This window comes from Chrysochloris asiatica, unplaced genomic scaffold (genome assembly GCF_000296735.1).
Source record: "Chrysochloris asiatica unplaced genomic scaffold, ChrAsi1.0 scaffold00071, whole genome shotgun sequence".
Classification (NCBI taxonomy): domain Eukaryota; kingdom Metazoa; phylum Chordata; class Mammalia; order Afrosoricida; family Chrysochloridae; genus Chrysochloris; species Chrysochloris asiatica.
Window position 1 is genome coordinate 9,587,611 of NW_006408589.1, and position 27,258 is coordinate 9,614,868.

The 27,258-nt window shown below is 41.2% G+C and overlaps 1 protein-coding gene and 1 pseudogene across 1 annotated transcript in view; both read right to left on the reverse strand.

The window, feature by feature from the left end:
- Window positions 1-27,258, reverse strand: part of DOCK2 (dedicator of cytokinesis 2) — a 658,261-nt gene that overhangs the window by 60,284 nt on the left and 570,719 nt on the right. The window contains exons 33-34 of the mRNA XM_006864832.1: window positions 19,695-19,843; window positions 2,977-3,062 (exon numbers count right to left, since the gene is read on the reverse strand). Of these exons, the coding sequence (XP_006864894.1) occupies window positions 2,977-3,062; window positions 19,695-19,843 (235 nt within the window). The remainder of the gene's footprint in view (window positions 1-2,976; window positions 3,063-19,694; window positions 19,844-27,258) is intronic.
- Window positions 21,532-22,242, reverse strand: LOC102824467 (annotated as a pseudogene).

A 27,258-nucleotide genomic window follows, 5' to 3' on the forward strand; every position in this document is an offset into this window, starting at 1 on the left:
GCTGTACATTTTGCCTTCATTACAGCAATGGATTAGGGTCCTCGTTTCCCCACAGTCTTATCAACAGTTGCTATTTTGCTTGGGACCAATTTTAGCTATCCTATTGTTGCTGTTGTTGTGTGCTGTCAAATTAGTTCCCACTCATAGCAACACTGAATAGGGTTTCCAAGAGCGGCTGGTGGATTTGAACTGCTAACCTTTCAGCTTATCCTACAGTGCTACACCAGGACTCTTAGCTGTCCTTGTGGGAGTGAACTGGCATACCATTGTGGTTGTGAGTTGCATCTTTCTGAAGACTAGTGATGTTGAGCATCTTCTCAAGTGTTTGATGGCCATTTAAATGTCCTCATTGGTGAAATGTTTAGTCAAGTCTTCTGCAGATTTTATGACTGGGTTGTTTGTCTTTTTTTGTTAAATTGTTGAAATTATATGTATTTTTTGTTAATTAAGATTCTTATTGACTAGATGGTTTCTGAAGATATTGTTGGAGTCATGTAGCTTTTTTTTTCCTTTGCAAATTCTTTTGGAGAACAAAAGTTTTAAATTCTTATGAGGTCCCATTTCTTTGTCTTTTTCTGTTTGTGCTTTTGTTATTATATGAGTATTAGAAAATCCACTGTTCAAAGCTAGGCCCTATAGCATTGCTCCTGCATTTCTGTGTTAGCATTTTATGGTCTTTGCTTTAATATTTAGGCCTTTAGTTTGTTTTTGTTATTAATGTTTAAATATTCAAAAAATAGTTGGGAGAAGAATAAGAACTCAATGTTGGGGGAAATCCAATTAGGAGGAAATCTGGGGTATATGATCCACATGCCTAAACCTGGAAGAAGACCTAGGGAAAAGGCAACACGTATTGGACAAGGCGACTACCATGTCAGCAGAGAGTGGAAACTGGGGGGTCAGGCTAAGGGATCAAGGTACATTTGTTCTTTACCTCTTGTATGCTTTGTGCTTTATATTTATATTGTCTTCAGAACAACCACAGGGGATTTAGTATTTCCATTCTAAAGAAGGGCCATAGATGTATGACTGGCCCCAGGCCATGCAGCAGGTAAGTGATGAAGACAAGATGAAAACTAAATGTCCTGATTTCCAGCCCAGTGTTCTCCAACTGTGTCTACTGCATTCCCAGGCCAACAGTGGAGTTTCCTCTACCCACATATCAAGTTCCCTTTGCATTTCTCCCTCTTTTCTTACCCCCTGACCAGTGTCTAGGAGGTGGCAAGCAAGTATGAAAGGAACCTGGGCTCTGGAGTCTAACTAGTTGTGTTTCCTTAGACCAGGGTTGGGGAACCTTTCTTCTGTCCAAATTTATAACATCATTCACAGGCCACGCAAAATTATCAGCTTAAAAATTAGCCTGCTATATTTGGTCGGAAACCCTGTACAGGGTCGCTATGGGTCGGAACCGACTCAACGGCACTTAACAACAACAACAACAACATATTTGGTCAAACATATAACTAACTCACCCCTAATGTGGAGTTCTGGTGTGGCGCTATGGGTTAATGCGCTGGACTGCAAAGTCTGTTTGGACCACAAGGTCTTTGGTCCAAGCTCACCAGTTGCTCCTTGGAAACCCTATACAGGGTTACTATGAGTTGGAACCAACGCAACAACATTTAACAACAACAACAGCAATGTGATGGCTAGAACTACGGTTGTTTTAGCAGGGCTACACGAAACGATTTTGCGAACCTTCTATGGCCCACGGGCCAGACGTTCCCCACCCCTGCCTCAGATAATACACTTAACTTCCTTGAACCTCAGGGGTCACTTCTGTAGAGCTGAAACAGGAATATTGAGAAATAGAGGAAGTGAAAAGGTTTTAACTTAGGTGTGATGCTGTAAGATCAGCACTGGACTGTGAACTACAAGGTCAGCAGTTCAAACTCACCAGCTACTCCTCAGAAACCCTATGTGGGGTTTCTCTGAGTCATAACTGACTCGAATGGCACTTAACAACAACAATAACAACAAAGTAGAACAGGAAGAATCCCTGTTAGTGTAAAGGATTACAAACTGGATAGCTAACTGCAAAGTCAGCAGTTTGAATCTTCCAGTGGCTCCATGGGAAAAAGATGAGACATTTTGACCACCTTGGAAATCCTATACAGGACCACTATGAGTCAGAAGTGACTTGGTGGCATATAACCACCACCACCAAAGTAAAACAGAGCCCGAATAGCCATCTTAAAACAGTAGCTGTAGTTAAAATTTAACTCCCTTTCTAGCTACATTCCATAATGAATCACTCCTTTTCAATCTCCAAAGCAGAACTTGTGGGTCAAACAAGGGGGCAGCTTTCCTCTTGGGAACAAAAGCAAAATCAGCAAACAGGAATGACTGAAACCATGACTGTGTTCAGGATGCATGGACTCTAACTACAGGTCCAATCACCTTAGCCACTGGAGTAGAAAAACAATACTACAATGCCTGACCACAAGTCCATGAGCTTTATTTCCTCCCCAGTCGGGAAGGCAGATCTGGGATGTTCCCGTTCCTGTGTCCTCCAGTATATCGATACACAATAAATGCTTTGTTCTTTGCTGTGAACCCTGCCTCTGAGTATTGGCTAATTTAGAGGCAGGTGCCTAAGAACCCCTTTTTATGATTATAGAATGTAGATCAAAGACTGTAAATAGGGCAAAACAAGACAATATATATAAAACTCTTAACACAGTCTCTATTACACTGCATATGCTCTATAAGTATTGGTCACGATCATTATCAACAATTATTCCACAATGAAAAGATAATGACAGTGTTGTCACTTTAGAGAAATATTTCCCGCTTCTCTCAACATACTCAATTATCTTTTATATGGCCCATTCCATAAATATTGAAGCAATAGCTACTCAAAAGAGAGATGTCCAATACCTACCTATGAACTCAAATTGATCTCAATGGAAGCAGAGAGCCACGGTCCCTTCAATCCACTCCCCCCCCGCCCCCCCGATGGGACACTGGACTTACATTGACTCCAGCAGCTGCATGTACTGTTCATCCCCACGGCCTCCTTCCACTTCATGGTCCAGCTTGAGGATGATTTCATCTTCAAACTGAAGAAGAAGAAGGAAATCAGTTAACAATGTTATTAGAAGATCTAATGATGAAATTATTCAACTCATTATTTTAGGGAGCATCTATGGAATCCCAGGTTTAGGTCTGGGAACTAGAAATACAAAGAGGAACCTGATACCATTATGCATCTTTTAGAAGCACCTAGAGAGTGGGAAGGGACCAAACAAGTGGAGCAAAGAAAAGGGGATGTATGCACAAGAAGAAAAAGAATAAGGACGGGGGAAGGAGAGGTGTCAGGTCGGTTTCTCAGCATCTAAGTCATCTGAGCTTATTCTTAATGATTAAGAAGAAACTTTTATAGGTTGATGAAAAAGGAAAAGGACATTCCAAGCTGAGGACCTAGCACATGTGAGAGCATGGGGTTAAGCATGCTGTCTTGGACAGTTACTATTTCTGCCTAGCCAGAATTCCTTTCTTTCTACTCTGGTAATCATACTGGCTCTAATCCCAGTGTGCAGGGCTCAGATGTGTTGACCACACAATCCCTAGCTCCAAGAGTGGACACATTATATAGATCTGACTCCTAATCAGTATATTCCATCCCCAGCCCCACAATCCACTGTGATCAAGTCAATTCTGACTTAAAGAGACCATATAAGACAGACTAAGCTGCTCCCTCAGATTTTTGAAGTTGTAAAATCTTTATGAAAATACGTTACTTCATTTTTCTCCTGTGGAACATCTGGTAGGTTCGAACTCAAGACCTTTGAGTTGGTTGCTCTATGGTTAGCCCACTGTACCACCAGAGCTCCTCCCCAGCCCAACTTCAGGATCAGTAAAAACTTAGACCAAGCCTGTGAGGCTTTTGTTGAAACTGTTGCCAAAAAGAGCTCTCCTCAAGTTAGAGATAAAAGTTTGTAAGCCAGAGGCTGCCAGGAAGGACCACAAAGAAAGAACCTGCTTCAGAATGACACCAATACAGAAGGAAGCAAGTTGAGGAAATGGAGAGACTGATACCTTATGCTATTTTCAAGAGCCTATATCCAGCTATACCGGAACTTGTCTTTTCAAGTATATATAAAAAGGGGCTTCAAAAATTTCATGGGGAAGAAAACCCATTATCTTTTCATTCCATTTTTCCATGAACTTTTTGCAGCCCCCTTGTATATATTTCATCCAGTATGAATTGGATTTTTGTTACCTGCAACCAAAAAAGAAAAAAGAAAAGAAACAACAACAACACCCTTTTTTTCCACCAAAAAAAAAAAAAATTCTACAAATGCCAGACTTCAGAAAACAAAGATTTCTGATGACTGCAATGGTCAAAGACCAGATGAGTGACCAGAAAGCAAGTATTGGACCTACAGCCTCCCCAGATCTTGTACTGATATGAGAAGAGTGTTCTGTCTACTACTTTTAATATTAATCAGCATTTCATCCAGTGGAGTTCACAGCTAAGTCAACATGTTTTATTGAAGGACCTTATTCTGTGTGGGTTACATAACTGTAATGTGAAACTGATTGTATTGTCTAAATCTCATACTTACTTTGAAGGGGATTGCAATCATTGTAATGAAATGAAGTGTATGATTTCTTGAATGGGGGACTAATAATTTGCTTTATAAACCTTCGCTCGATTCACAACAAAAGTAAAAAAAAAAAAAAGAGAGAGAGAGAGTATCCAAATAATGGTGTCAACCCCCAGCTCCCACCCCAGATTTTACCACTTAAAAAGACACTGGTACCTGGAGAAGGGAAATGGAGCTTTGGTAAAAGCTAACAAAATCAAGGTAGCCCTCCTGGCTCCTAACCCAGCTTCTTTGTATACAGTCTTCACAATAATTCAAAAGGATCTCTTTTTCATGTGACAATGCAGGAAAGGAAGCTAGTCCCTAGCTAAGCTTAACCCTTTATAATCATCAGTTATTATTACAAATGAAGTAGGCAGTTAGAGATTTTAAGTGATCCATCTAAAATCTCAGGTGACTGGTAGAGTCCTTTCAGCAGGTTCTTTCCGGTACATACACAATCAATCTCTGTTCAGTTGGAATCTGTTGCTATTGTTAGCTGCCATAAGATTGGCCCTGATTTATGGTGACCTCATACACAATGGATAGAAACACTGCCTGGTCCTGTACAGTGATTGGCTGCAGATCAGACCATTGTGATCCATAGGCATTTCATTGGCTGATTTTCAGAAGTAGATCACCATTTCTTTCTCCCTAGTCTGTCTTAGTCTGGAAGCTCCACAGAAATCTGTTCAGCATCCTAGCAATACCCAAGTCTTCAATGACAGCTGGGTGGAGGCTGTACATGAGAGGCATGGGCTGGGAATTAATGAATTTACACCCGAATGAAAAATGTTCATTCTATTACTGAACCACCATGCTGGAATCTTTAGGTGATGAAAAGAGAGCGATAAGATCCACACTTCTGCCTGGTTCACATATTTTCCATGGTGCCATTATTGCCCACTGTGTGTGCAAAGGGCTACCAGCAGGGAATTGAAGTTTCTACTGCTACTGGTCAGATGAGAGAGTTTCCTGTTGGCTGTCACAGTTAGCAATGATCTATTGAAGCAGTCCTGGAAAGACAGATAGGAGTTTGATAAATATAGTATGAAAAGACATTCCATGTGGGGGGTCAGGGAAAGACTAGAGTAAGAAAAGATGGAGATGGGGATGTGGAGAAAATGAGCAAAGCAGTTCACCTGGAGTAGAAAATTCAAGAAATCAAGGAAATAAGAATGGAGGCCTACAGGAAAGTCTGTGTGATGAGGGTCTAGGTTGTTGCTTTGCAAATGCTTCATGTACCTTATATGATGCATTTTGTCAAGTTGAGTGTATGTATGTTAAGTGTTTATACAAAGGCATGGGTGGGTGGAAGAGTTGGGTCCCTGTGCGTAGAGGTGTTTACTGTACCAAGCCTAGACCAGGGAGAACTACCACTGAGGAATTACAAAAGTGGGCTCTGATGTTAGGATGCCTGGTTTGAAATCCCTCTTTCATGCTTTTCACTATCTTGGGAAAGCTACTAGGTATTTCTAACCCTCAGTTTCATGGTTTATATAATGGGTTCTCAAACTTTTCCTGTAAAGGGCAAGATAGCAGATAGTTCCAACTTTGTGAGACATATAGTCTCTGTTGTAACTATTCAATTCTGTTGTTAACAGCCAGAGAGCAGCCATAAACATTACATAAATGAATAAGCACAGATGTGTTCTAATAAAACTTTATAAGAACAGGTGGTGGGCTGGATTAGCCTGCATGACATCATTTGTTGACATTTTACCATAATGGGCATAACTGAATTATCGACACCATCTAGTTCTGAGAACTAGATGGGATTTTATACATAAAGTACTGTGGTTGTTGTTAAGTGCTGTTGAGTCAGTTCTGACTCATAGCAACCCTGCAAGGGTTTCCAAGGAGTGGCTAGTGGGTTTGAACCACTGACCTTGCAGTTGAAACTGACCTTGCGTCCAGTGCCTTATACTGCAGTGCGCACCAATATAGAGCACTAGCAGAGTGCAGATGCTCGTAGAATGCACTATGTTAGCTTGTCTTCTTACTATTACTGTTAATGCTACTGTGATTGCTCCTGAACATTACTGGAGAGCAGCACTGAGGGGAAGAACAGCATTTTATTCTTGTCTGAATGCTTCACTAGAAAATGTTGGCATGGTTCCTCCTCGAGAGATGAACTTCTTTTCTTTAGAGCAGAGAAGAAATGGATTGGGTAAATAAGCAGTTGTCTCAGGGTCACAAAAGCACCCTCCAGAAGGAAATTACAGGGTGTGGAAATGTGCCGAGACAACACTGCAGTGCCGGAGTCTTCAGGATGTATTGGAACTAAGGGCTCAGCCAGGCAACTCCAGGGGGAGACCTGGGCTGTGCTGGATCCCGTCCATGCTGGGCACTGTGCTCAGAAGTGCCTCTCAATGTAGACTTTGGCATCATATGACTTTAGTTTGAGTCTTGCTTTGACTTTTTACCAATGGTGCAATCTTGGGCACATAACTAAACCTTTCTTTTAATTTTTTTTTTTTTCCAATTGTGGTAAAATGCAAATTTATATAACAAAACATTTGCCACTTTTTGAGTTCAACCACATTCCATAGACTCCTGGTGACCTGGAGATGAGCGAGACAAGAGGAAGGGCTAGTTAGTCCAAAGTGTAGTGAGACCTGGGGACAAAGACATAGTGACAGAGGGCTAGAGCTGAAAGTGAAGCATCCAGCTGATAATTAAGTGAGGGGAGACTCACAACAACACCCAAACTTGCAGATAGTACCAATTGAACCAATCCCAAAGGCCTGAAAAACAAAATTCAAACAAAAGAAAAAAAAAAAAAAATTTTTTTGATAAAAGAAACGAGGGTAAATTGCTACAATTTGATGAACTTGGTCTATACTCATGGAGGTTGTAGCTCAAAATACCAACAGAGAGGGAAGGAGTCTTCACATCAAGTATCAATGCTATCCCCTCTGTATACAGAGTAGATAGGGATGGACAACTTAGACATTGGCTACCTAAAATGAGGAGGAGATTAAGGCATGACGTGATTGGCTTACAAGTTTTCAAGAGGGAGTTATAGTTTAAAAGTGTGTGGCGGAAGATAGACTCCCCACTGAATAGTTTTCATCTTGTCTAGATGGGTCTGGTTAAAAGATGGGGATAAGATTCTTATGATTCAATAGTGAGTAATTGTTACCATGACAAATTGCAACTGTCACAGTTGTAAAGGTAGAAGTTTTGTAACAAAAACAGGGGGGGTTGTTAATCTTACAGTCCAGAAACAAATGACCCTAGGACCGTCACGGGAGAAGAGCACAAGCGGAATACGGGACCTTATCCAGAGAAGCAGAGACACCAGAGATGGAGGCAGAGATGGGGACATGGAGAGAGGGAGCAGCTGAGGACTCTAGATTCATGGAATTAGAAGGACTAAGAGCTGGCAGCCAGGAGGCAGGCTTGCAGAATGTGCCCTTTGGTGGTGTAAATTATTATATATGCCTGAGTGTTTAAAAACAACAACAAACCAAAAAGCTAAAATGAATAGAGAGAAATACTGTTAACTGATGGTACTTGGAAGGGATTATAATCATTGTAATGAAACAAAGTATACGATTTGTTGAATGTAAAACAGATACTCTTCCCTGTAAACTTTCACTCAATTCACAATAAAAACTTAAAAACAAAATAAAAACATTTATCACTTCTATCATTTCCATGTGTACAGTTCAGTGACCTTAATTATATTTATCATGTAATTATACAATTCTCATCACTATCCAGTTTCAGTTTTTCCATCACCCTTAAGAGAAACTTCAGTGCTCCTAAAGCAGTAACTTCCCCCTTCCCCTCTCCCACCTGCCCCTGGTAACCACTAAGAAACTTTAGTCTCTATACCTTTGCCTGTTCTAGATATGTCATGTCAGTGTGATTATACAATATTTGCCCTTTTTGATACATGACTTATTTTACTCACCATAATGTTTTAAAACTTCATTCATGTTAATAGCAAGTATCAAGGTTTCATTTTTTCTTATGGCTGAAAATTGAAAATACTTTCAATTGCTTCCTAAGCACCAAAAAAGCAGGGCAATAAATAAGGAAGACTGAAGAACTGATGCCTTTGAACTATGGTGTTGGTTAAGAATAGATGGTGGGCTGCCAGGAGACATGGTACTTCTTAAAGGTACCATTCAGACCTTGACACAGGAAGAATAGATCTGGTGAAAAAGGTTCGGATGCCAGAGAGACAATAAGGATCAAACTAACACTAGGAAGTCTGCCTGTGATCTCTGATTAGTGGAAGGCTAGTTGGTCTGTGATGGGGAGAGCTAGAATTTAGAAGAAGCTGGTGAAGATTGTGTCATATGAGGAGGGAAGCCTATGAGAGTCAGTATAGCCTTCTAATTTTCTCTAAAGGTACCTGATCTGTATGCTCCAATTCACCCCTCAAAGAAACTGAGTTTAGGAACGAATAATGGTTGTTGTTGTTGTTAAGTGCCACCAAGTCAGTTCTGACTCATAGTGACCCTGTATAGAGTTTCTAAGGCTATAAATCTTCATGAGAGAAGAAAGCCTCATCTTCATGCTACCCATGTGACACATGATGAAATTGAAACTGAAAAAGGTTAAACAACTTGTCCAAAGTCATTTAGCCTATAAAGGGGGCTTCAAGAAGTTTGTAGAAAAATGGAACTGAGAGATAATGGAATTTTCCCACAAACTTTTTAAAACCCCCTTGTAGCAGCAGTGAGTTTCTGTGACTACAAAGCACACTGTGCCACGCATTGTAGGTACTCTATACATATTTATTGATTTTATCTTTTCTCATGACATTAGGTTCTAAACCATTCAAATTGCCAACTTACTTCCAGCCGAAACTCAGTCTCATCAGTGAAATCTGCCAACCTGAAGACTCCACCATTAATTAAGAAGCAATCGTTGAGTGTCTCCCTCCTGTGTTCCACACACTGTTGTAGGTAGTACTGTCCAATGCTACCTATCACATCTCCTTGCTCTAAAAGAGGGATTTTCCCTAGGAACTCCTATCCGCCCAGGGCTCGCACTTGCTGACTGATAACCATTTCTGTTCTACAATTGGCCTCACAGATAACATCTCTCTTGTTTCTACGTGTCAGAAATCCTGCTCCTTCCCATCAGCTTCATCAAGAAAGCCCACAGGGACCCCTGTCCCCCTGCTTCAACATAGAATTGCCAGCAAGACAGCTAGTCTGTCCAGTCCCAAGGGGTTACTCAAGCAGTAGGCAGTGATCCCATTCTAAATATTTTCTGCAGAGCCCCTCCCTATGCTGAGACTCCTCCCCTGAAAAGTAAGGGAAAGGAGACATTGACATGGTGTCCGCTGTATACATGCCAGGCACTTAGCTGGCACTGGGAGTTCACAGATGGCAGAGTTGTCTTTGGCCCTCAGAGCTCACAGTCTGGTGAGAGGAAGAGACAATAAGCAGGTCTCTGTGCTCCAGGTGACAAACGCTATGACGGAGCTCCACACAGGCAAGGTGAGATGAGGTTAACACTGTCTGCAGAACACTCTGCTCCTACTTACAGCCTGTCAGTGCCCCACTTACTGCCTGACCAACAAGATATGGAGTGTACCAGTGATGGGCCTTCCAGTCACAGGCAAAGGAAGAGATGCTGGCATGGTCTGAGATGAAGGGTTGGACTCGTGAGGTATAAAGGTTTTTTAAATCAAAACCATTAAGTCTCTTTGCAGTTTGAACTGGAGGATAACACACAGCAGTCTGGCAATGAGGTAGTAAAAGGAATCCAGAAAAGAAAGAAAGAGTGCTTAGGAACCCCCATGAGTCTTTAGGATATAACTTCCTCATTTCTCAGTTGCAGTTTGGGCATATCTTTGTCTCTTGCATCAAGATGAACCAATGACCCCAGGAATTAGGAAAGGCTTTGCAGAGAAAAAGGAGACCTTCATTGAATGAAGACTAGTTGCTCTTCAGATGAAGAGCTCAAAGGAAGTTTATGCAAATATATGGAAGAGAAGAGCAAGACGAGGTTCAAGGTCAAAAGACCATCTTATTTCCCCTCCTCCCCTCCAATTATTTCCTTTAAGGAACCTGAATATTAGAAAGTAAACCCTGCCCTCCTCTGGGCACCTGTTTCTTCTCTTATCAGACTCACTCCAGTTTCCTCATGAGGTCTCCTGGATTCCAGCTCTCAGTATCTGGTCTGGCCATCAGCTCTGCTTGGAGCTTTTTGGGGCCTTCCCTCCTCCCCATCCATGGATGCTTACTGTGAACTAAACAGTCATGCTGGGTCGGCTCATCACACAGCTGAGCTCCCACCAAACTCACCAGCTCGTTTTCATGTGGGAAACTGCCCCATTAGTCAGCCCGATTGTCTTGTCTATTTTAGTAAGGGAGCAATTATAGAACAAGCTCACAATGATTGCACACCTGAAGTGAGGGACCCCTCCAAATGACCCTACACATGAAAAACAGGTGGGAGCATGTTATGGGGATGCCAGATCAGGGAACTATTTAATGAAGGAGTCTCCAGGTGGTGCCGATGGCTAATGTACTCACTGCTAAGTGAAAGGGAATCCACCGAGATGGGTCTGGAAAGAAAGACCTAGTGATCTACTTCTGAAAAATCAGTCATTGAAAACTGTATGGAGCACAGCTCTATTTTGACACACATGAGGCCACCATATAGGACTCTTTTTTTGTTTTTATGGAAGCTTTTATGGAAATCACATATAAAGTCAAGCTTCTGAAGATGTCCCCTAGCACAATAGCTATCAGATCTTTCTAGACAATGAGCGGGTCTCATTTCTATTGCGGACATCGCATACTAGTGGGTACTAGGGATGCTTCTTCTGCACACATCTGTTCTCTCAGAAATCTTCTAACCCAGCCAGTGCTCACACCTTTAGGAGTGAGTGCTGTTCGGGGGTTAAGCACGATGCACCTCCTCACATGCGGAGTATCCTTTCACATAGCTCTAGGTTTCACTGGCATCCCTTCCTACATAAAAGGCAATAGATTCGGAAGTGCCTTCAGATGTTCCATCCAGGGTTTCATCTCCTATGCCCTTTGATCCACTTAGTTGAATAAGGTCTCTCTCTCCATCTGAACTCCTCAGCCTGACTTTGTTTCAGGCTACTTGCAGAGGCCAGTACCTGGTCACTGTCCTTTCAGAAACTGTCCTTTCAGACACTAATCCCTAAGAGGGAACAAAGATCCTTTCACAATACTGTCATCACAGCAAATTAATTCTCTATTCTTCTCAGAACAACTTTTCCAAAGTGTGACTGGTTCAATGGCAGAGACAGTAGATACACAAAACATGTAAGACATACTACTGTGGGGAAACCCTGGGTGATGCAACCAGATGCTAACCAAAAGCTCTACAAGTTCGAGTCCACTCAGAAGCACCTTGGATAATAGGCCTGGAGACTTGCTTCTGAAACAGCAGCCACTGAACAATCTGTGGATTACAGTTCTACACTTCTACTCTGACGTTCATGAGAAATTGCCATGTGTTGGAATTGACTTGAAGGCAGCTAGCTTGATTTTTTGGATGTTTGTGCTTGTTTACCACAGAACGTCTTAGCCCTTTGACTATGTCAACATGCACTGTAGGTTGCCACACAGGTGGCAGTATTCAGTGACTCTAATGATGTTTAGTAAAGTGGAGGGTTAGACAAAAAGAGGAAGACCCCCAGTGAGATGGATTGGCATAATGGTGGCAGCGATGGGCTCGGACCGGGCAGTGTTTCATTCTGTTGTACGTAGGGTCCCTAGGAGTTGGTACTGACTTGATGGCACCTAACAACAACAACAATGAAGCATAATCTCAAAACCCTCTTGCTTGGATTATCTTGTTGGATCAGTAGTGTTCCATCAGAAATATTTTGAGGAAGCCCTGGTCTAGAGGAAGCCATTTAAACTCTCCTTCAGTCACCATCTACTGTGATGGGAGAGATAGGAGAGAGGTTACAGCATGAAATTTGGAATCATAGTGACCTGTGTGTTCCTCCTCTGCTTCACCACTTTTTTGACATGTGCCCTTGGGCAAGTGATTTTAATCCCTGTAAGTCATAGTTTTTTCATCTCTAGAATGGAGGCAATAACACTACCTACCTTAGGGTTTTGGTAGCATAGTGGTTACGAATCGGGCTGCGAACCTCAGGGTCAGCAGTTCGAAACTACCAGCTGTTCCGCGGGAGAAAGATGAGGCTTCCTGCTCCCGTAAAGATTTACAGCCTCAGAAACCCTGTGCAGGGTTGCTATGAGTCAGAAATGACTCCACGGCACATAACAACAACAACAACCACCTTAGGGTTGTAAGCAATTACATGAAACAATGTATAGAAAGTATTTATCCTACTGTTGGATATACTATGAGACATTTCTGATTCCGTGGTAGAGCTCCTCCCTTCCTGGGATTGATCTGGATTCAACTTCTGGCCAATATATGTGATGGGCAGCCACCACCTGAGTTGCATGTCACTATGATGTAGACCAGGTTTCTGAGGAACCTCCAGACTACAATGACCTGGGAAGAAAAACCTGGCAATCTACTTCTGAAAATCAGTCATTGAAAATAATAATTAGATGTGCAAACCATCAGGGGACGTCATAGAACAGGGCAGCATTTTGCTCTGCTGTGCATGAGGTCACAATGAGTCAGGGCCACAACAACAAGTGACATATTAGTAAACAATAGTCAATGTCAGACAGTGCCACCATCATGATCCTCATTCTCATGATTAGATGAAAATGTGAAGATGCTGAAAAAGTGAATATAAGACAAGGCAGTACATGATAATCCTATATTGCTGCTGTTAAGTATGTCAACTTGGTTTTGACTCATAGCAAACCTGTATAGTTTTTTTGAAAAGCAACTGGTGAGTTTTCATAGTAGATCTTTTGGTTCAGACAGACCTTATGGTCCAGTGTTTTTCATACACCACTAAACCAATTCTACATTGTTGTTGTTGTTGTTAAGTGCCATCAAGTCGGTTCCAACTCATAGCGACCCTATAAAGAGTTTCCAAGGAGTAATTAATGAGTTTGAACTGCTGACCTTGGGGTTCAAACAACCTGGCAGTCCAGTGTTTATCCTACAGACCAACAGCAGGACTCCAATCCTACATGAGTGAGATCTACTCCCAATCAGTTATGGCTCCATCCTCTCTCAAATCCTACACGAGATCTTTTAAAGGATATGCATTTTTTATGGGCTTTGTAGGATCAGTAGGAGTTTAGAAGATATTGGCAGGCAGGACTCTGCATGTAACCATGAACTGTCCCAAAGAAGACACATAGGAAATATTCACGGAGATAAAGCTCTTTGGGTGAGTTAAGATAATGGCTGCAGAGAGGGTGCCACAAGGTGGGGTGAGATAAAGCCCGAAAAGCTCTGCAGAAGGCCAGAGCAGGGAGGACCCTGAATGCAGGCAAAAGAGCTTGGACTTCACTAAATGGGGAATCAGACAATCAATGAGCAATTGAGGAATCAATCTCCTACCTATCATTTGAAGGGAAATTACTTGAAGGCAAGATATGGAGTGGAATGGAATGAGAGGCAGAATGTTGCTGCTGCTAGTGAGGAATCCAGTTAGGAATGAGACTGGGAAAACAGTATCACCCTTCAAGTTTAACTGGATTTTCAATGAAAACATTTGGTTAGTGACCTTTGGTAAAATCTAGTTAAACGTAAGAACTGAAGCCATTTTTCTAAGCACAGTCACACTAGAAACCTCTGGCAGTGTAAAAGCACCCATTTTCATATGCTGTTGTTGTTGTTGTTAGGTGCCATCGAGTCACTTGACTCACAACGACGCTATGCACAACAGAATGAAACACTGCCCAGTCCTGTGCCATCCTCACAATCGTTGTTAAGCTTGAGCCCACTGCTGCTGCCACTATGCCAATTCATCTCATTGGGGATCCTTCTCTTTTTCACTGACCCTCTACTTTACCAAGTATGATGTCCTTCTCCAGGGACTGGTTCCTCCTGATAATATGAGATATGAGTTTAATTTTCCTAGATCCTAAGAAGCATTCTGGCTATACTTCTTTCAACACAGATTTATTTGTTCTTCTAGTAGTCTGTGGTACTTTTAATATATTTTTCCAACACCATAACTCAAAAGCATCAATTTAGTGCTCTTTATTCACAGTCCAACTTTTACTTGCATATGAAAGAATTGAGGACCTTAGTCCTCAAACTGACATCTTTGCTCTTGAATACTTTTTAAAAAGTCTTATGTAGCAGATGTGTCTAATACAATGTGTGATTTGATGTCCTGACTGCTGCTTCAATGAGTGTTGATAGTATACCCAAGCAAAATGAAGTCTTCAATAACCTCAATTTTTTCTTCATTTATCTTGATGTTATTTATTGGTCCAGTGGTGAGGATTTTTGTTTTCTTTACAGTGAGGTGCAACCCATACCAAAGGCTATGGTCTTGGATCTTCATCAGTAAGTATTTTAAGTCCTCTTCCCTTTCAGTAAGTGAGGTTGCAGCATCTATAGATCACAGGTTGCTAATGAATCTTCCTTCAATCCAGATGTCATACCCTTCGTCATATAATCCAGTTTCTTGGATTACTTTCTCAGCAAACAGACAGGATAAGTATGGTGAAAGAATACAATCCTGGTGCACAATTTTAATGATTTTAAACCATTCAAAGTACCCTTGTTCTGCTTGAATAACTGTTTCTCGGTCTATGTACAGGTTCCTCATGAGCACAATTAAGTATTCCAGAGTGCTCATTCTCTGCAATATTGTCCAGAGATTGTCATGATACACACAATCGAAAGCCTTTGCATAGTCAATAAAGCATGGTAAACATCTTTCTGTTACTCTCTGCTTTCAGCCAATATCCATCTGACATCAGCAAAGACATCCCTCATTCTACATTCTCGTCTGAATCTGGCTTAAACCTCTGGCAGATCCCTGCCAATGTACTGTTGCAATCATTTTTAAAAAATTATCTTTAGCAAAAATTTACTTTCATGTGATATTAAGGATATTGTCCAATGATCTCCACATTATACTGGGTCACCTCTCATAAGAATGGGCACAAATACAGATCTCTTTCAATCAGTTAGCCAGGTAGCTAGCTGTCTTCCAAATTTCTTGGCATGGATGAGTGAGTGCCTCCAGTGCTTTATTTTATTTTATTAAATGATAGAATACAAACTGAAAGATTTCAATTTGTATTCTATCATTTCTCAGGGTCTTCTATTCCAATTCCCTCAATGCACCTTGAACTTCTTCCTACAGTACCACTGGCTCTTGACTATATGCTACTTCTTGAAATGGTTGAACATAGACCATTTCTTTTTGGTACAGTGACTGTGTGTTCCTTCCATCTTCTTTTGATGCCTTCTGCAACATTAATATTTTGCCATAGAATCCTTCCAAGTGGCAAGCTGAGGCTTGAATTTGATCTTCAGTTCCCTTGACTTGAGAGATGCTGAGTGTGGTATTCCCTTTTGGTTTTCTAACTCCAGGTCTTTGCACATTTCATTGTAAAATTTGACTTTGTCTTCACGAGTTGACCTTTGAAATTTTCTGTTCAGCTCTTGTACCTCCTCACTTCTTCCATTGGCTTTAGCATCTCTACACTCATGAGCAAGTTAAGAATCTCTTCTGACATCCATTTGGTCTTTTCCTTCTTTCTTATCTTCTTAATGACCTTTTGCTTTCTTCCTGTATGATGTTCTTGATGTCATCTGACAACTCTCTGGTCTTCATTTTTAGTGTCTAATACATCAAATCTGTTTTTTTAGCTGGTCTCTAAATTCAGGTGGGATCTGTTCAAGGTCATATTTTGGCTCTCATGGACTTGTTTTAATTTTCTTCAGCTTCAGCCTGAACTTGCATATGAGCAGTTGATGGTCTGTTCCACAGTCTGCCCCGGGCCTTGTTTTGGCTGATGATTTGGATCTTTCCCACCATCTCTTTCCACTGATGTAGTCAATTTGATTTCTGTGTATTCCATCTGATGAGGTTCATGTGTGTGGTTGTCATTTATGTTGTTTAAAAAGGTATTTGCAGTGAAGAAGTCATTGGTTTTGTGAAATTCTATCATGCAATTTGCAGCATAGTTTCTATTACCAAGGATATATTTTCCAACTGCTGATCCTTCCTCTTTGTTTCCAATCATTGCATTCTAACTGCCAGAAATTATCAACATATCTTGGTTGCATGTTTGATAAATTTCAGAATGAAGAAGTTTGTAGAATTCTTCTATTTCATCTTCACTGGCTTTAGTGGTTGGTGCATAAATTTGAATACTAATGGTATTAACTGGTCTTTCTTGTAGGCAGATGGGTATTATCCTATCACAGACAGCATTGTACTTGAAGACAGATCTTGATTATGTTCTTTTAGATGATGAAAGTGACACTATTCCTCTTCAATTTGACATTCCTGGCATAGTAAGCCATGTGATTATCAGATTCTAAATGGCCCATACCAGTCCATTTCATCTCACTAATGCCTAGGATATCTATGATTATGTGTTCCATTTAATTTTCGATACTTTACAATTTTCTTAGATTCATACTTCATACATTCCATGTTCGAATTATTTATGGATGCTTAGAACTGTTTCTCTTTCATTTTGAGGTGTGCTCCAACAGCAAATGAAGATCTGAAGCCTCTTCTCCATTTGGGTCATCATGGTCAACTCTATTTTAAGGAGGCAGCTCTTCCCTAGTCGTATTTTAAGTGCCTTCCAACCTGAGTGGCTCATTTTCTGGCACTGCATCTGACAATAATCTGGTGTTCTTCATCATGTTTCAATATTCAGTATTTTGGTGCTATCTGACAGTGTTCCACTGCTATTGATAAGGTTTTCAGTGACTAAATATTCAGAAGTAGTCCATCTCTCTTCATAGCCTGCCATTGTCTGGAAGCTCATCTAAAACCTGTTCACCATTGGTGATCCTGCTGATATTTAAAATACTGGTGGCATAGCTTCCAGAATCACAGCAACACACAAGCCATCACAATATGACAAACTGACAGATGAGTGGTGGAGCACATGAATACTGTCAGATAAAGTTCCGGAAGATGAGCCTTTCAGATTGGAAGGCACTCAAAATATGACTGGGGAAGAGATGCCTCCTCAAAGCAGAGTTGATGGTGATGATATAAATGAATCCAGATTTCTGGTCCTTCATTTGCTGATGGGGCACAACTCAAAATGAGGAGAAATAACTGTAAACATTGGAATGTACAATGTATGAGTCTAAGAAAATTGGAAATTGTAAAAATTGAAATGGAACACATAAAGATCAATCTCCTAGGCATTAGTTAGCTTAATGGACTGGTAGTGACCATTCTGAATCTGACAATAGTATGGTTTGATAATGCCAGGAATGACAAATTGAAGAGGAATGGCATTCCATTCATCATCAATAAGAACACTTCAAGATGTATGTTGTGTACCGTGAAGTCGGTTCTGACTCATAGCGACCCTGTACAGGGTTTCTGAGGCTGTAAATCTTTACGGGTGCAGAAAGTCTCATTTTTCTCCTGCGGAACAGCTGGTAGTTTCAAACTGCTGACCTTGCGGTTCACAGCCCGATCCGTAACCACTACGGTTCAAGATCTATAGTAAAGCATAATGCTGTCTAGATAGGATAACATCCTGGTTTGGCACCACAGGTTAAGCACTCAACATCAAGGTCAGTTTGAACTGCAAGCAAGGCAGGTGGTTCAAACTCACCAGCTACTCCTTGAGAACCCTATATAGGGTCTCCCTGAGTTGGAACCAACTCAATGGCACTTAAAAAAAACAACAAACAAGGAAAACCAGTTAATACTATTATTATACAAATTTACCAAGCACTAAAATTAGTGATGGAGTCCTGGTGTGGTGCTTCAGGATAAGCACTAGATCACAAAGTTGGCTGTTCAAACCTACCAGCTGCTCCTCAGAAACCCTATGCAGGGTCACCATGAGTCAGAACCTACTTGACAGCACTTAACAATAACAAAAGCCAGTGATGATGAAACTGAAGAATTCTACCAAGTTCTTCAGCCTGAAATTGTAATTTATTGCAACGATCATTCAGTTTAGGGAGGTTTGGCTTCAAGCCCTGTTGATGCTACCAGAGCCGTCTCCCTTAGATCTGTTACTGCTCCCTTTCTGCCCCACCTCCTCACCTGGTTTCATTCCTTATTGGATTCCTCACCATCAGCAATAGCAGCATTCTGCCTCTCATTCCATTCCGTATCTTGTCATTCACATTTAACTAGATTTTCAATGAAAACACTCAGCTAAATGACCTTTGAGTCCTGGTGTGGCACAGTGAGATAATGCACTGGACCACAAAGTGAGTTTGAAGTGCAAGGTTGGGGGTTCAAACTTACCAGTTGTTCCTCAGAAACCCTACACAGGATTGCTATGAGTCAGAACTAACTCCATGGCCCTTAACAATAACAACAAATGACCTTTGAAAGAATGCTAGAGGATAAGAATTGGACTGCTAAACACAAGGTGAGTAGTTCAAACTTGTCAACTGCTCCAAAGGAAAAAGATGAGGTTCTCTGCTCTTGTTAAAATTTATAGCCTCAGAAACCCTATACAGGATTGCAGTGAGTTAGAACCAAGCCAGTCCAACAACAGTAATCAATGAATTTGACAGTAGGTACTCACTCCTTCTCATTCTCAGACCAGGCACACAGGACACTCCTCTAAACTCATTTGCTGTCAACTTTGATGCGTTGTCAAGGACAACACCTGATGCAAATTAGTTCTATCTAGATCTTCAACATTATCCGGGAATATGAAGAACCAGACATGGGGGAGTTTGAGATTGGGGTGAGTGAAAGTGGTGAGGGGGTGGGGAATCCTTTTAACTTCTTTAGAAAATTATTAGGTAGGGAAGCAGGATCCTTATATTATTGAGAAAGAGATCAAACAGATACACAGCAAGAAAATTCCTTTTCATCTTGGCCTTTGGCAGAAGCGCATGATAGAAGATTGACCAAACCCAATCTGCCAGCTTGTTCTAGGCACATGAATAAATGCTTCTCTGTGATGACCGGCCCTCTGAATGCCGCTCAGGCAGATGGAATGAGGATATCATTATAGGGAAATGGGTTAGGGATTAGAGATGCTGTCTTGAGTTCCCAGGCTCATTTTTTACCTTTTTGAAATCCCCACTCCTTTGATATTCACACAGCATCATGTCAAAGAAGATTGGTATGGTGGCTTTCCGGAGTTCCGTCTCAGGGATGAGTGTCATCTCTAATATGGGTCCCACCATGCCTGGGATGAAACAGATTTTGTTCTGGCCTGAAAGAGAAGAGGGGCACAGATGCATAAAATCATCTCCCAAAGCACTGATACTCCTCAGACCAAGCCTGGGAAAGAAAAAAGGGAGGCAAACCGATGAAAACAATAGTTAACATTGATAATGTTGTTTACCAGGAGCCAGGCACCATTTGAACACTTTACATATATTAACTCTGAAAAGCGGCTCATGTATCATCTAAAACAAGCCCCATTATTAAGGATAATGACACAGGCGTGTGTAAAGTACTTCACTGTTTACAAGGATTTTCACCTGCATTATTTCCTTTGCAAATGTGGCTCTGATTTAATATGTTAGCAATGGCAAAGCACAGGGACATTTGAAATTATATGTGTCTGTAATGTGAGCCATGTTTCAAAGATTTGGAAAACAAGCTTTTCACCAGTGGTTTCACTGGCTACGGAAAGCAAAAGTTGCTATTAAGAATGCTGTGGGTAAATGCACTGGGCTATAAGGTAGGCAATTCAAGCTCACCAGTCTCTCCTTGGAAACCCTATACAGGGTTGCTATGAGTCAGAACAGACTGAATGGCATGTAACACCACCACCAACAAATAGCATGGCCAGCAGAAACCAAACCAAACCAAAAGTGTTGTCATTGGCTTGATTCTGACTCATGGCAATCCCATGTGTTAGAGGAGAAATGCTCAATAGGTTAGTTTTCTTTTTTCTTTCTTTTTTTTTCTTTTTTTTGCTGTAATCTTTAAAGAAGCATATTGTCAGGTCTTTCCTCTGCAGCACTGCTGGGTGGGTTGAAATCACCAATCTTTAGGTTATTTGCCCAGTGTAAATTAACTGTGTCATTGTGTTAAAAACAATACTTTAGATTAAGATGAATCACAAAGTCTTATTTCCTCTGCTTCATTTCAAGGTACATTTCCCCCTTTGTCCCTTGTTCTACGCAATCTAGCCACACTTGTTCATGGCCTCAAACTCATATTACATCTTCCACCTCAGGACCTTTACACACAAAAATACTATTCCTTGACTGCCCCCATGCCTTTCTTTCCCCTGCATTACCACCTGGTTTCCCTTGAAATGGGCCAATTCATCATTCCCATCTTAGGTCAAACACCTCTTCTACTGAAATAAATACCCCAGACAGCCCCACCCTTCCACCTCAGTCAGACATCCAGCCCTGGCACCTAGTGGTCTGCTCTGTTACCCAACCTTGGAATGATGTCTTTATTGATTAATATTGCCTCTCCCACCCAGCGAGAGCTTTATGAAAGTAGATACCATGTTTGTATTCTCACAATTGTATCCATAATGGAGCACAAAACATGTTGCCAGGTGCCAATGAGTCTGTCAGACTTATGATCTATATACAACAAAAACAAACACAGCCTCGTCCTGTACCACTCTCTCTCTCTCTCTCTCTCTTTTTTTTTTTTTTTGGTCACAAATCTGAATCTTTATTGTTCTGAAATAAATGTTATAAACATAACTCAAAACAAAACTTCAATATTTACTCTCAGAAGAGGTGTGTGGCTCAATGCCCATCACATGTAACAAGAATTTTTCCTTTAAAAAAAAAAGGAAAGAAAGCACTATAAGGAGTCTTTCATATGAATGAAATGCACCCTTTGGATCCATTTTATCCCCTCATCTTATTAGTTTGTATACACATGGGAATCAAAAGGTTTGCATTTTCTTCACAATAGTTCTTGTTATGATGCTTGACGGACTTTTTGTCACTCAACAAATTCATCAAGAAGAACAGGCCAAGCACCATCTTCATTGTAGTTACTAGGATCGGCATGGACCATTCTGCTGAATTCTAATACATTGTACCACTGATCTTTGTTCATAACATGATACTTTGATTGCTCCAGGTACTGGTAAAATACTGAAAACAGTGGCCATGTCCTCCCAAGCAGAAGAGCTAACATAGATTTAGCAGTATCAACATCAAGGCTTCTCTGATCTTTATCCCTTGCAAAATCAAAGGCATATCTGTAGATATTCTTAAATGATGAAATAGCATTCAACTGTGAGTGCAAAAAGTCAAATTTGTTCTGTAACTTTTCTGTGCAGTCACACTGTAATAAAGTCATCCCCTTTAACCATTCTTCCTTGGTAAAAAATCTCATGCTTTCAGCCTCCAATTTCCATGCTAAAACTAACATAATAATATTTTCAGGTTCAACACCAATGTCTTCACAAAACTTTTCCATTCCTTCTCGCCCTACAACTTCATCAGGACCTGCATACTCATAAAACCAAGCCAGGCACTTCTTGCTTGAAAAATGTTCTTCTCCACTTATTAGTCTAACAGGAGGTTGGAATCTGCAATAACTGGAGATTTTATACTTCTTGAGGCCTCCGTATTCCACTACTGCCGCTGCCACCCCGGGGGATTTTTTCTTCTTCACCGGCATCTTCTGCCCTCCCCGACAGGGCAGGCAGGGGAGCCGGGGAAGGGGATCACTGTCCCCTAGGGGCCCTTCAGCCCTGGCACCCAGTTCCCAGAAACAGCAGCAGGCAGAGAAGCAGAGTCTACAGCCAGCACCAGCATGGCCCAGTCCAGCCGCCACTCACTGCCAGGTCTCTTTCTGCCACTCTCTTAATCTGATGCAGATGACCCTGTCTGGATCTATATGGCTTATTGGCTGATTTTCGATGTAGATGGCCAGATATTTCATCCTATTCTATTTTAGTCTAGAAGGTCTGCTGTAACCTACCTGGCACTGACAGGTGAGTGGTGTCTGTGCATGAGGTACAATGGTTGGGAAATGAACTTGGGTCTCTCACATGGAAGGAGAGAATTCAACTACCGAAGCACCCATGCCTACAGACCATACTAGATGCTTAATAAATAGCTGTCAAATGAGAAAAATAATCGGTCTGGTTCCTACCCATACTAGCTATGTGACTGGATAGGCACCTTATAAAAATGCAATCGTAATGCCTACCTGTTGAAAAGACCATGTGACAGTATGTCTGCATGTCCCTAGCACAGTGCTTGGTAGAGTCAGGACCCAGAGCAGAGGTGGTGGGGCTCAGTGGTTAAGTGGTTGTGTTCAGTGTACCACAGATACAATTGTGAGAAAACTGACATATATTTGAAAGCTGTTGTTAATGGGTGTTTGCAGCTGTTTCTTCTCATTTTGAGTTGTGCCACATCAGCAAATGAAAATCCTAAAAGCTTTACTCTATCCACGGCATTCAGGTCAGCTTTACCTTGAGAAAGGAGTCCTGGCGGTACAGAGGGTTAAGTGTTGGGCTGCTACCACATGGTTGATGCTTCAAACCCAGCAGCCACTCCTTGGGAGGATAAAGCTGTCTGTTCCCATACAGATGTAAAGTCTTGGAAGCACTATGGAATAGTTCTGCCCTGTCCCATGGGGCCACTAGGAGTTGGAATCAACGCAGCAGTAGTGGTGAGCTACTTTGTGGAAACAGCCCTTAGCTGTTTCACAACCCATCTTCCGGAGCTAGACAAAGCTTGAATTTGTAAATTGACTCCACCAGAAGCTAAATGTGTAAAAGTTGAACAAATTCACGTCATTTCTTGTAGCCTTAGCACCCTTCATCATCCTGGAAGGATGATCATCAGCATGTACATGGTAATAGTTTTGATCTCACAGAGTTGTTGTGAAGAGTAAATGGATCATTATTTATGAAGCACCCAGAACAGCTATCTGCATGTGGTTCCCTCTGAACACAAAAATGTTAGCTATTACTGTTGTGATCAGACTGAACCATGAAGGCTAGCCTTGGTGAGCAGGACTAAGTAGACAACAACTTGGAATACACCCACCATATGTGTATACACCCATCATCAGACAGGGCAGACAGGGAGGGAAGCCTAGTAACTGCAGGTCCTGGTGTGGCTCTGTAGGATAAACACTGGACTACTAACTGGAAGGTCGGTGGTTCCAACCTACCAGCCACTCGTTGGTAGAGTCACTATGGGTCAGAACCCTTGATTGCACTTAACTATAGCAACAACAAGTGGGGAGGGCAAGCAAACATACTAAAGCAGCCTCATCATTCAAGCTGACACCTTATGTGTTTCATCAACAACTGTCTCTTTCTTCTTCAGAATGTCCAAGCCCAGGAAGCCCACCTTGGTTTTTCCCTTTGTCAGGATAGACATTTAGGGTCCTTTCCAGGGGCAGAGAGCTTCTGGGGGTACAGACACTCAGGTGGTTTGGTACATAGCTGGCACTGTTTCTTTTGATTAAAGCTGAGAAAAGGAGTCAACAGGGAAGGAAGCAAGAAAATGAATTTTCATTCAGCCTAAATGAGACTTAATGCTGTAGTTATTTCCCCAGAATTCAGATAAAAAAGGCATCATCTTAGGAATGTCTTCAGTGTGTGAGAATGAAAGGGGGAAGTCAGGTAGACAGTTGAGTGAAATATAAAAACACTTTTCCAGGATATCAGCTTCATTATACAATGCATTCGGATTACACTTGAGCCTTCGTTTTGGCCTAAAGAAAAAAAAGTCTAACTTTCTGACAGGTTTATAGTAATTGCTAATCTAGCTTTCTGATTTTGTCCTTCAAGATCCTTTAAATCTTTCTCAAATCACAGTGGGGTTTTAAAATTCAAAGTCGAGAGCAATAATAGGTGGAAGGTAAATGGGAAACTGTCAGAGAAACCACCCTGGACTGGAGAAATTGCTTATGCAACAAAGGCCTTTAGTACTACAGGGCATTGGATATAATAAGGATATATTTAAGATGGTTTAAAGTAAAGGGTGAACATGTGGTAGAGCTGGGATTTCTCAGATACTTCTGAGCTGCATTCTTTGCAGTCCATTGAGAAGACGTTGGCAGACTAGGGTTAGAGGAGCTAGATAATGATCTCTAAATACAATGTGGTCTCGATGGCCCTTAAGATGATGCCTGTAACAAAATTTTATTCACTTAGGCGCTGTGGGCTAATGCGTTGGACTGCAGTCAGTTTGAATCACAAAGTCGGTGGTTCAAGCTAACCAGCCACTCCTTGGAAATGCTAAACAGGGTCGCTATGGTTCAGAACTGACCCAATGGCACTTAGCAACTAGAATATTAAAAATTGAAAAATTTTTTTCACTTTTTAAAAAATTCTGTTTTTTTGTTTTTTTTTTGTTGTTGAAAATACACACAATAAAACATACTCCAGTTCAACAGTTACTACATGTCCAGTTCAGTGACAGTGGTCACATTCTTTGACCATGGACACCCTCCTTTTCTGAGATGTTCTTCCCCATTAACACAAACTCACTGCCCCTAAGGTTCCTATAGAATCTTTCCAGTTGCTCTTGTCAATTTGATTCCATGTAAATAATTCTTAAAAGAGCATGATGCTCAAAAAGAGAAAAAAAGCAACACCACAGATGGAGGCAGAGATTAGGATATGGAAAGATAGAGCAGCTAAGGACTCTAGACTCATGGAGAGAGAAAGGCTGTGTGCTGGTGGCCAGGAGGCAGGCTTGCAGAATGTGCCCTTTAGTTGTTTAAATGATTACATATTCCTGAGTGTTTTTATATACATCCCTCGCCCCCCCACCAAAAAAAACCCACCAAAACAAACAAATAGAGGAACAGAGGTAATACAAGGAAATACTGTTGAATGATGATGCACAGATGGGATTGTAATCATTGCAATGAAACAATGGTGAAAAACCAATGTTCTCCCACATAAACTATCACTCAATTCACAATAAAAATTAAAAAAAAAAAAATGATATGGATACTGAGGTGGAATAAGTGAGTATGTGGTATAAGAAACAGTCACAAAACCTCAGAGGCACAAAACAAGAATCAATGATTATGCATGTATCTGTGTTAGCAAAATTGACAACTGTGTTGACTTTGCTGGGCTCACTCATGTCTGAATGCTGGATGTCTGTTGGCTGGTATACATTACCCTAACTAAAATTACTATGACTACTTATCTCAACTTTGCTTTTCTCTCATGCTTTAGGTTATCATGGCACAAAAGATAGGTTAAGCCCTAAAACTTTCCATGTGTTAAGTGCCGTTGAGTCAGTTTCGACTCATAGCAACCCTATGAAGGGTTCCAAGGAGTTAGTGGTGAGTTTGAACAAACAACCTTGCAGTTCAAACTGACCTTGTGGTCCAGTGCTTATCCTTCAAAGCCACACCAGGACTCCTTTCATCCCTTAGAGCACATATAACTGAACACAGAATCGCAATGAGAGAGCACCACAAAATTATTTTGTGGGAGAAAGGACATGGGAAGAGTGAAGAATGGAACCCTTTTGGCAATGTACTGTATTTAATAAAATAACAAAAATTTAAAAAAATAAAAAGAGTATGATGCTCTTTTCTTTTTTATTTTATAACTACTTAACTATTATTTGGTTCTAAGAAGACTTCAGGGAATATTTTTCATTTAAGGTTTAAAGATTATCTCAGGGTACTAAGTTTCAGGGGTTCATCTGCCCTCCATGGCTCCAGAAAGTGTAGAGATCATGAGAATTTGGAGCTGTGTTTTGCATATCCCCCGTTTTGATCAGGATTCTTCTAAATTTGATCAGAATGGTCAGTAATGGTAGCTGGGTACCAGTTCTTCTGATCTCCTGGTGAATGAGGCAATTGTTCATGGAGGCAATTAGCCACACATTCCATATTCTCCTCCAACTCCTGAGTCTCTTTACTCCTCTGCTATTGTTGTTGTTAAGTGCCATCAAGTTGGTTCCAACTCATAGAGACTCTGGTACAGGGTTTCCAAGGAGCAGGTGGTAGGGTTGAAACCCCAACCTTGTGGTTAGCAGTCCAGTGCTTATCCTATAGCACCACACCAGGGCAAATTGTTGTTGTTATTTGTGTTACGTGCCGTCAAGTCAGTTCCAAGGAGTCAGGGTTTCCTAGGAGTGTCTGGTGGGTTTGAACCACTGATCTTACAGTTCAATCTGGCCTTGCAGTCCAGCGCATTAACCTGCAGAACCACACAAGGACTCCATCAGGGCAAATAGAGAAAAACTGTTATTCAGAAATGGAATTTAAGCACAGTGGATTTTGTGTTTAAGTAATGTAAGTGCCTAATGACATATGCACACACATGCATATGTATATACACAGAGAAAATGCTTGTGCCTAACTCAATAAGACTTATTTGAGGTGGATGGGTGGGGACTCGATTCAAGAGATATAGCTGCTGCTGAAGAAGGTAAGGAAGGTAAGGAAGGAACTTGTTAAAAAGGTCTCTTTCACATAATAGAAGTGAAATCTCACTGGAAAGAGATACCACATCAGAAAAAAGCTTCTAAAACCCAATAAAGCCAGCAAGATAAATCCACACACCAAGTTACATAGCCTTAGGAGAAAGGATGTGGTATTAATGCGCACAGAGAAGAGATTCAGTGTGTGGGTGGAAAGGAAGTTCCCAATGTCCATATATTCTCTGACCTCAGTTTCCAATCTGTAAAATGACCTCGT